Genomic DNA, 10,909 nt, shown 5'->3' on the forward strand with positions numbered 1-10,909 from the left:
GGATACAGGGATCACAGGAGTGAGCCTCACAGAGCAGCACGGTGTTTAAACACTTTGTTACCAAACATCAGGAGATCCCAGACTGGCTTCACCCGTGCTCGGGACCCAGCCAAAGGAGACACGGAGGGATGTGATGAAAGCCCTCAGAAGAGCAGGGGGAGCCAGCAGAGCAGAGCCCCAGACTGCTGCCCTGTCCCCGAGCCTGCTCCAGGTGGTTTATTGGTTACCTGCTCTCCAGAGGGGCTGCAGCCTGTTCCCTGCAGGACGTGCCAGCACACACACCTCACACCAGAACCTGGCCCCGACACCCAGGCCAGCAGTGACACAAAAAGCCAAAAAGCACAGCCCCTCCAGAACCAGGGCAGGCTGAAACGGTGCCTGAGGGCAGGGGGACTGACACAGAAACCTGCAGCACTCAGCTGGACCACACCAAGGCTCTGCAGGGGCAGCAGGCACCGCAGCATCCCTGTGCGTGGCACCCTCTGCCATTCAGGATGCAAAGTTTGTGTGGGATCCTGAACACTGCAATTTTATATGGGAAAAACACTGCAGCAGCCCCACAGAAATGCACCTCCCCAGCTCCTGGGCACAACTCCAAGTGATGCTGGAGAGCAGCAGGCTGCAGCCCCACAGAGCCCACCCGGTGTGGGCAATCCCCTCTTATGACCCGACTGCTCTCCCCATCACCCTGCACAGCACACTCCACACTGAAATTAACACTGATCACAGCCAGACAGGCTCCCAGACTGAAGCACAGCAGCTTCCCAGACCCGGCTCTGCTGCTGGGGAGCACCAGCACACCTGTGGCAGCAGCCTTTACAGCAGGTGGAGCTCCTCTGCACAGGCAGGCACCCCAAAACCTGCCGTGGGACCAGCACACCCTGTGCCCTTCTAAAGCACGTGTGGAAACCACCCTTGCCACATCTACTGATATTTTGTGTGCAAAGGCAGCAGCATGCAGCCAGCCCTCCTGCTGATGGGAACAGAGCACAGCCCTGCTGCCGGCAGCTCTGAGCTCAGGTGCAGGAGGGATGGATGGATATCGGGGTCACACACCGCATCTTCACGCAAGCAGGCTTGAACACAGCTCAGCACATGCATAAACTCCTGTTTACTTACAACGACGCTGAGGTTTTTCCTGAAAGCAACCACCACGTTTATGAGAAAAAGCGTAATGTTAGGAGACATGAATTGAAAAAAAAACCACAAAAAAACCAAAACAGAACAAAGACAATTGGACCAAATCGAAGGCGCAAAAGTCTCGAATCCTAAAAACGCATCCCAACATCGTCACACTCCACGAGAAACCCCGCGTCCAAGCCGTAGCTGGTGTTTGTGCTCTTCCCCGAACATGAGAGCATTCCTCACACCATGCTGGACACCGTGAAACCCTTCAGACACGTCTGTTTATTCAAAAAGCAAATTCGAGTCACGGAGGCGTACGCTCCTCTGCTCTTAAAGGCGAATAAGCCTCGCCTAGACCCTGCTTACATCCGCGAACCAACAGCGAGAACGGCTTCCGACCGAGCGCCGCGGCCCCAGCACGGCTCGGCTCCGAGACCGGGGCTCCGAGCTCCATTCTCCGAGCTCCGGGCCCCAGACCCCGTACTCCATCCTCCGAGCTCCGGGCCCCGTGCTCGCGACTCCATGCTCTGAGCTCCGAGCTCGGGGCTCCGGGCTCCATTCTCCGAGCTCCGTGCTTCATTCCCCATGCTCCGTGCTCCGGGCTGCAGGCTGCGTACCCCGAGCTCCGAGCTCCATTCCCTATTCTCCGAGCTCCGTGCTCCGAGCTCTGTGCTCCGGGCTGCGGGCTCCATCCTCCGAGCTCGGGGCTGCGGGCTCCATTCTCCGAGCTCGGGGCTGCGGGCTCCATTCTCCGAGCTCGGGGCTGCGGGCTCCATTCTCCGAGCTCGGGGCTGCGGGCTCCACGCTCCATTCTCCCTGCTCCGAGCCCCCTGCTCGGAGCTGCGGGCCCCTCACCCGCGGGCCCCGCTCCTCCCCGCCGCTCCCCCGTCCCCGCCGCGTTCCGCGCCGCCCCAGCCGGCAGGGCCCCTGTCGCCGCCGCTCGCCCCGCACTCACCGCCGCGTCCCGCCGCGCAGGCGGCCAGCAGCAGGGCCAGCGCGGCCAGCGCGCACAGCTGCGCCCGCAGCACCTGCCCCCGCCGCCGCCGCGGCCGCCGCTCCGCCGCCGAGCCCGGGGCGCCCATCGCGGCCGCTCCGCTGCGCTCCGACCGCTCCCCGCGCCGCGCCGAGCCCCGCCGAGCCCGCAGCGCCGCCTCCGCCCGCCCTGCGGGGCGGCACCGGCCCCTCCTCACCGGCGCCACGAGCGGGCACGGAACCGGCCCTGCGCCGTGTTACTGGGCTGGCCGGGCATCGCTCCTTCGCTGGGCATCGCCCGGGCTGGCTGCCTCCCCTGCGCTATACCGTGAGCATCATCAGCACAGCAACGACCCTCACCTGTGCTGCACTGACCAGCATCATCACAGTACCGACCCTCACCTGTGCTGCACTGACCAGCATCATCACACTACCGATCCTCACCTGTGCTGCACTGACCAGCATCATCACAGCAATGACCCTCACCTGTGCTGCACTGACCAGCATCATCACAGTACCGACCCTCACCTGTGCCGCACTGACCAGCATCATCACAGTACCGATCCTCACCTGTGCTGCACTGACCAGCATCATCACAGTACCGACCCTCACCTGTGCTGCACTGACCAGCATCATCACAGTACCGACCCTCACCTGTGCTGCACTGACCAGCATCATCACAGCAATGACCCTCACCTGTGCTGCACTGACCAGCATCATCACAGCAATGACCCTCACCTGTGCTGCACTGACCAGCATCATCACAGTACCGACCCTCACCTGTGCTGCACTGACCAGCATCATCATCACAGTACCGATCCTCACCTGTGCTGCACTGACCAGCATCATCACAGCAATGACCCTCACCTGTGCTGCACTGACCAGCATCATCACAGTACCGACCCTCACCTGTGCTGTACTGAGCAGCCCCAGCACTAAGGGGGTTCCTAAGGTCCAGCGGTTCCCCAAGACCTCCCTGGCTCGCTGGACACAGACTGAAGTGAAATCAAACATCCTTGTCAGTGTTCCTGGTTGGTTCCCTAGCTTTCTCAATAAAGACAGTCTCAGTCTGGGGGCAGCAATGTGCACCCTCCCTCTCCTGAAACAGTTTCTGCCAGTTCTGAACTTGACCAGGATGTCGGTTTCCAACATTCCCAAGTTTCCAGCTCTTACACATTTACTGCTTGTGCTCCCGCACACGACTGTAGCAATGTTGGCCTGGGGCAGGCAGAGCCAGCTCCCACTCGGGCAGTAACTGGAGCTGTCAGCTGGCCTAGGATGTAACTATGGAAGAGGTGTTCTGTTTTGGTTTGTGTTTTTTCCGGGTAGGGCACACTCCCTTCCCTCTGGCAGGGCAGATTTTATCCCATGGTAAACAACTCTGGCGCTGTCAAACGCTACAGCGAGTCACTGCAGCTGAGGACAGAGATCCCGAGATCCCGAGATCCTGACTGTGCCACTGCTGGCTCAGGCTGATGCCATGGGAGAGCAGCCAACTCACTGAGGGGCGAGAGGGGCTTGGGCTGAAAGCCCCATTGCTGACACCACACAGCACTGTGCTCGAGGAACTCCCTTTGAATTGAAATGTCCCTTTGAAGCCTGTAACTCCTTGAGAATGTGGCCCTGAGTGTCACTGCAGAGTCATTTCACCTCCATCACAAAGCTCTGGTCCCATTGCAGGGCTGCTTGTGCCAGGTGGGAGCTCCCTGCCTTGGGAACGGCGGCTGGGGCTACATGGGAATCCCGAATCCAGAACCACAGGGCAGGGTAGGGAATGCCTTTAGTGTGGTGAGTACGAGCTCCTGAGACATCTCAGCTTCAGGGGAGCGTGAGACAGGAGAATTCCCCTTCCCTCCCACGATAAGCCGGAGTGTGGGCGGGACAGGCTCCGAGCGACTCCGTCTGCCGGTGGAAGCAGAAGGGAGGGAATCGCCGTGGATGCCACTCTGTGAAAGAAACACTCTATATTTGTCTTCTACAGGAGTCTTCTGCACGAAAAAACCACCTGCTGGGGGCCAGATGTGACTAACACGGGGCTGGGGTTTGCTCTGGAGAGAAGCGTTTGGGATTCAGGCGGAGCCCAAGTGATGCACATCGGCCGGGAAGAATCCCCGAGCCCGTTCCAAGGGCTGAAACCCTGCTGCCAGGTGGAGCTGCCCATGGAACGAGCTGGTTTCAGCCCATCCCTGTGCCCTGAGGCAGGCAGGAGCAGTGTGCACACCGGGATGTGTCTCTGCTGAAGGAGTGATGCTTTTGGCCAGCCCCCGGCAGTGACAAACCTCCTCTGGTCACACACCAGGGGCAGGGTGGCTCACAAGGCTGCCCAGCTGATGTGGTTTTCATGTACAAGCAGTTTGCAGCAGCTCAGGCTACTCCTGGTCCCATTTTATTTAAGAGCATTTAAATAAGTTTGCATCTGCTGAGGTAGAGCAGCTTAAGGTGGCAGCCTTGGATAAAGCTGGGTGAGGGCTGGCAGCTCTCCCCTCTCCCTGAAAAGATGAGAAAAGTGTCTGCATTGCCAGGCTTGTGGTGAGCTCAGGATTTGGGGAGGCCTGTTGTACAGGAGGAGCAGAGGGGACACAGTGTCCGTGTTCCAGCTTGGAAAACAAGCTGGGCTGGCACAGGGCTGGCTTCTGGCTCGGCCTCTGCCAGAGGCTCTGGGGTCTTGGGTGGCTAAAGGAAGGCAGCAGCACCCACCTTCCTTGTCCTTTCCTGGTCTGCAGCCTTCACTGGACAGAATTTCTTCCCTCCTTGATTCACAGCTGGACACACACACGAGCAAACAGACCAGAGAAGCAGTACACACTGCATTTGTGCATTTGTGCCTTTTTCAGGCTGTTTCTCCTGCAGCCCTGTTTCAGGGGGCAGTGGGGGTGGGAGCAGAGAGGCAGGATGGGGCAGGACAGCCCTTCCCTGCTGGAGCTGCCTGTGCTGCCAGTTAACCCTCTGCTGCTGCTCAGCCCTGGGGACACCTGGTGTTTCGGTGGCCACGAGAAGCAATCACCAAATTGAGCAGGCAGTGCGTAAGAGCCAGCCAGGGTTCTTTCTGGATGAAAGAGGCAATAAAATCGCTGGTATTTATAGAAAAATATTTATTACTTCATGGGCTATCAGGGCTTCCTGTGGTTTGAGGCTGTGCCTCGCATAGCTCATTGCTGAATGCCTCGGGATGACTCTTGCCTTTTTTTTTCTTTTTTTTTTTTTTTTCTTTCAGCAGCAGCTTGTTTGCTCTCAAATCAACGATCAGGTTTACAAACAGGGTGATTCTGTGTCCCCTTATGGGCCGTGCCTCCTTCTGTGGGCACAGGGCAGGCTGCTGGGGTGTGTGTGTGTGTGTGTGTGTGTGTGCATCCCACCTTGGGGACAGTCCAGGGAATAACAACTGCAGCCCTTCCACCTGCCTGATGACACTGGAAAACAGCAACATTTAATAAAATTAAAGGGCAGACAACTACAAAAAAAATGCAAATGAAACCCTGTTACGTGCTGTGAAATTGCCCTGGAGAACCCTTTGCCACGAGAAGATGTTTCTGAAGCCAAGAGAGATTCAGAAATGCAGAAGGATGGGCAACTGTGTAAATATTGAAAATAGCAGTGTCAGAAGGAATCCTAACATTGGCATATCCAGAGGTCACAGTTTACAGCTTGGAAAAGTCAGAGAAAACAAAAAAAAAAAGACGGTGAAATGTAATATAAATCTTGGTCACCACCAATGCTGGAGCCCTCCCCAGCTGCCTCCTGTGAGAGAGGCTGTTCCCCAAAAAGCTCCATTGCTCTGGGCTGGGAAGGGAGCTGTTTGTTCCCTCCTCCCTGGCAGGACCTGAGCACATCCCTGAGGTCCCTGGCACTGTCCCTGGGTGCCCATCTGAAAGCAGCTCACCAGCACTTGACAGAGCTGGTGCAATCTGCAGGCTGCAGCCCCAGCAGATAATTCACAATTACCAGAGAAGTGCTGCTGCTTGGCTGAGTGAGCTGAACTGGCTGGCCCAGCCACAGCAGCTTGATTAAAGCCACTGGAAGGAAGCTGTGGCCAGAGCTGTGAGCAGAGATAGGCTCTGCTGCTCACCATTTCTCTGCCCCCTTTGCAGATGCGGGAGGAGATGCAGGAGCTGTTTGTGTGGGAAGTTTTGCTGGTGTCCCAAACCGTGGGTGGAACCTCCCTGGGCTGACAGAAGACCCAGAGAGTTCATTGGGATGTTTCCCAGCTCCAAGCCGGCCCCAGCCCAGGGTTTATCTGCCGTGGATCCGGCAGCACCTGCTCCTGGAGACATCTAGTGAGGTGTCAGCGAAATGCAAACCAGCCCAGCCTCCCAAAAACATCCTGTGGGGAGGGAACTGCTGCACAGCGCTGGGGAGGCAGCACCATGGCTCCTGCTGGCTGGGAACAGCACTCAGACACTGCAGAGAGGAAGAGAAGAGAAGAGAAGAGAAGAGAAGAGAAGAGAAGAGAAGAGAAGAGAAGAGAAGAGAAGAGAAAAAGAGAAAGAGAAGAGAAGAAAGAGAAGAGAAGAAGAGAAGAGAAGAAGAGAAGAGAAAGAGAGAAGAGAAGAGAAGAGAAGAGAAGAGAAGAGAAGAGAAGAGAAGAGAAGAGAAGATAAGAGAGAAGAGAAGAGAGAAGAGAAAGAGAAGAAGATAAAGAGAGAGAGGAGATAGAAAACAGAAGAGAAAGAGAGAAAGAGAAGAAGAAAAAGAAAAAAGAAAGAAAGAAAGAAAGAAAGAAAGAAAGAAAAAAGAAAGAAAGAAGAAGAAAGAAAGAAAGAAAGAAAGAAAGAAAGAAAGAAGAAAGAGAAAGAAAGAAGAAGAAGAAAGAGAAAAGAGAAGAAAGAAGAAAGAGAGAGAAAGAGAAGAAAAGAAAAGAGAGAGAAAAGAAAGGAGAAAAGAGAGAAAGAAGAAAGAAAAAGAGAGAAGAATGAAAGAAAAAGAGAGAGAAATAAAGAAATGAGAGAGAGAGAAGAAAGATAGCAAGAAAGAAAGAAGAGAGAGAAAGAAAGAAGAGAGAGAAAGCAAGAGACAAAGAAAGGAGAAAGAGAGAAAAACAGAGAGACAAAAAGAGAGAAAGAGAGAGAGAGAGAGAAAGAAAGAAAGAAAGAAAGAGAGAGAGAGAAAGAAAGAAAGAAGCTCCTTGCTGTCTCATCAGTGACACCTCATGTAGCCAGAATATTTGCCCAGGTTCTGACACACCATGTGCTTTGGGTGTTGGCAGGTGACACTTGGAGCAGCCCTTTGTCACTTTGAAAGGGCATGGCCTGCCCTGCATTAAACAATGGCAGGAGCCCCACACTCTGACACAGGTCCCTGTTTGGTTTAACTAGACTGGCACCAGCTCTCAGGCATAAATGTCATTCAGCCACACTTATTTCAAATCTTCATTGTCAAATTAAGTGGCATTCCCAGTGTCTCTCAGGAGTCAATATCCAAGTGCAGAAGTTCTGCTCTGTTTCCAAGAGTGCCTGTGGCCAGCACGTTTCCAGCATTTTCAGCCCCAAGGAGGAGATGTGCCAGAAATGTGAATTCTGTCCCCATCTTTAAACCAGCTGGGCAATCATCTTTATCTTCCCACAGCCCATCTTCCCTCCAGCAGATATCTCCTGTTCATGGCCACTGAGTCCCAGTGCATGGCTGATAAAATTCCATCATCCCACTGGGAGATGCTCCAGCCAGGGCAGGAGCCAAGCCTTTCCTACCCAGAGAAAAACTGAGATTTGGGACACCAAGGCACCTTCTTCCCACTGGACTCCAGAGGAAAAACAGACCCTTCCATATCATCAAACCAGGACATTCCCCAAATAATACATATTTTGTGTTTAATTTCACACTTTGGAAGCCAGCACTGTGAACTGTGTGTGTGGATTTAATGCTGCTGGTGGCACTCTGCTCCAGCTCCAGGTCTTACCTAGACAGACTTGCTCAGGAAAAATAATCTAAATTAAGTCACTGCTTGCCTTTAAGTGGATTAGTTAAAATGCATTCAATCCCTCAATTCAAGTCCTTCTTCAGAAGCAAAATGACCTAAATTTGATTTACCTCCAGTCATTTCCAAACTTAAATAATATTAACGCAGCTTTCAATCAGAGAGGACTGACCCTGTGTATGTTAAATTCAGTTTAAGCAATCCACTTACACAGACAAAAGCAACAGAACTAAACAAGGACCAAAACAAAGCAAGAAAATATTCCCAGGCTCCAGGCAGCAACCTGCTAATTGCTGGGGCTGCTTTTCTGTGAGTTCAGCAGTTCATGGTGGCTCTGAGCAGGAGTGTGGCTCAGGGTGAGGAACTGGAGCCCAGATCATTCCTTTGTCTGGGACAGGGAAGATGGAGCAATTACCAAATTTGGGTCTGGCCGAACTGCTTGCTGCTGTATTTTCTCAAATAAATGATGAGCGCTGCAGAAATCTAAACATGACTTTTTATAGTCACTCCTCCAGGCACACAGCTACTAAATGCTGAGCTGCCAGCCCCAGCCATGCAGAAATTATGACTCAAGCCCCCCAAATCCTGGAGGGCTGCGAGATTCACAGAGCAGAACTCATTCCTCATGTTCTGCAAGCTCCAGAGGCGCTGAGGGATGGGGATAAGGGCTCAAAAGCAAAGAATGGATCCAGGAAAGGAGCTGTGCTGTGCTGTGATCCCCCTCCCCTGCCCCACTTGCCACGAACAAAGGCACGTGTGGCTACAGGAAAATCTGATGTGTTTTTCCATGGCCAGCAGGCACGGCTGGCAAAGCACACGGATCAAAGGGACGGGCTCAGGAAGGAGAGGATGAAAAAAACCACATTTCCACTGCTTGGGAACACGGGGAGCAGCCCAGATAAGTGAAGGGATCCGTGTGCCAGCCACAGGAGGGGAATTCTGCACAGCTCCACATTTCTGTGTGCTGGCCCCTCGTTTCACCCCAGCCATCCCTCCTGGCACAACCTGGGGCCATCTCCCCTTTCCCTGCCGCTGTAATCACCCAGGAGAAGAGGCTGAGATGGAGAAGGTCTCCCAGTGTTGGGAAAAAATCAGGGAATTTGCTCTTGAGCCCTCCACAAGCCTCATTCCAGCCCCTCGCTGTCCTTTTGTTCGTCAGCTCCTCCTTGCGCTGCACAACTGCCCCAGGCGAGATCCCAACCCATCCCATTCTTCCCCTGCCCACAATAAAGCTCGGAGACAGCAGCAGCGTCTCGTTTGGGAGCTGTGCTGAGGAGGAATGTGATCTCCCAGGAGCAGAGTGGTGTCAGAAAAGGAGCAAACAGCGCAGCGCTGCGAGCTCGGAGCTGCCCAGGCGGGCACGGGCTCAGCGGAACGGGAAAGTGCCACTGCCAGAAATGTGCCCGGCACTGCGGGACCAGGTTTGGACACTCCAATATCAGATTTGGACATTCCAATATCAGATTTGAACACTCCGGGAGCAGGTTTGGACACTCCAATATCAGATTTGAACATTCCAATATCAGATTTTAACACTCCGGGAGCTTATTTGGACACTCCAGGAGCAGGTTTGAACACTCCGGGAGCAGGGCTGGACATTCCAATATCAGATTTGAACATTCCAATATCAGATTTTAACACTCCAGGAGCAGATTTAGACACTCCAGGAGCAGATTTTGACACTCCAATATCAGATTTGAACATTCCAATATCAGATTTGAACACTCCAGGAGCAGATTTTGACATTCCAATATCAGATTTTGACACTCCAGGAGCAGATTTGGACACTCCAGGAGCAGGTTTGGACACTCCAATATCAGATTTGAACATTCCAATATCAGATTTTAACACTCCGGGAGCAGATTTTGACATTCCAATATCAGATTTGAACATTTCAATATCAGATTTTGACACTCCAGGAGCAGATTTGGACATTCCAATATCAGATTCTAACACTCCGAGAGCAGATTTTGACATTCCAGGAGCAGATTTTAACACTCCAATATCAGATTTTATCATCCCGGGAGCAGATTTTGACACTCCAGGAGCAGATTTTAGCACTCCAAGAGCAGATTTGAACATTCCAAGAGCAAATTTTAACTTCCCAGGAGCAGATTTTAACATTCCAAGCGAAGATTTTAGCGTTCCAGAAGCGGATTTTAACATTTCAGGAGGAGATTTTAGCAGTCCAGGAACAGATTTTAACATTCCAAGAGCAAAGTTTAACACTCCAACAGGAGATTTTAACATTCCAATATCAGATTTTAACACTCCAGGAGCAGATTTGAACATTCCAAGACCAAATTTTAACTTCCCAGGAGCAGATTTTAACATTTCAGGAGGAGATTTTAGCAGTCCAGGAGTAGATTTTACCATTCCAAGAGCAGATTTCACCATTCCAATATCAGATTTTACCACTCCAGGAGCAGATTTCACCATTCCAGGAGCAGATTTTAACATTCCAATATCAGATTTCACCATTCCAGGAGCAGATTTCACCATTCCAATATCAGATTTCGCCATTCCAGGAGCAGATTTTAACATTCCAATATCAGATTTCACCATTCCAGGAGCAGATTTCACCATTCCAATATCAGATTTCACCATTCCAATATCAGATTTCACCATTCCAGGAGCAGATTTTAACATTCCAATATCAGATTTCACCATTCCAATATCAGATTTCACCATTCCAGGAGCAGATTTTACCATTCCAATATCAGATTTCACCATTCCAGGAGCAGATTTCACCATTCCAATATCAGATTTCACCATTCCAATATCAGATTTCACCATTCCAGGAGCAGATCTCCAGGCTGCCCACACTGGGAGGCATCAGCTCTGGAAATCCCTCAGGAAAAACCCAATGGGAGAGGCTGGGAGTGCCAGGACCATCCCTGT

At 52.5% G+C, this 10,909-nt stretch overlaps 1 protein-coding gene across 1 annotated transcript in view; it reads right to left on the bottom strand.

The window, feature by feature from the left end:
- The window catches only part of SLC24A3 (solute carrier family 24 member 3), a 66,127-nt gene extending 63,872 nt beyond the window's left edge, over nt 1–2,255 (bottom strand). Inside the window, exon 1 of the mRNA XM_079297803.1 lies at nt 2,081–2,255. Coding sequence (XP_079153929.1) covers nt 2,081–2,207 — 127 coding nt within the window. The 5' untranslated portion in view covers nt 2,208–2,255. The remainder of the gene's footprint in view (nt 1–2,080) is intronic.
- Between the last annotated feature and the right edge of the window lie 8,654 nt (nt 2,256–10,909).

The sequence above is a fragment of the Erithacus rubecula genome, assembly GCF_903797595.1.
Source record: "Erithacus rubecula genome assembly, chromosome: 2".
NCBI classification, from domain to species: Eukaryota; Metazoa; Chordata; class Aves; order Passeriformes; family Muscicapidae; genus Erithacus; species Erithacus rubecula.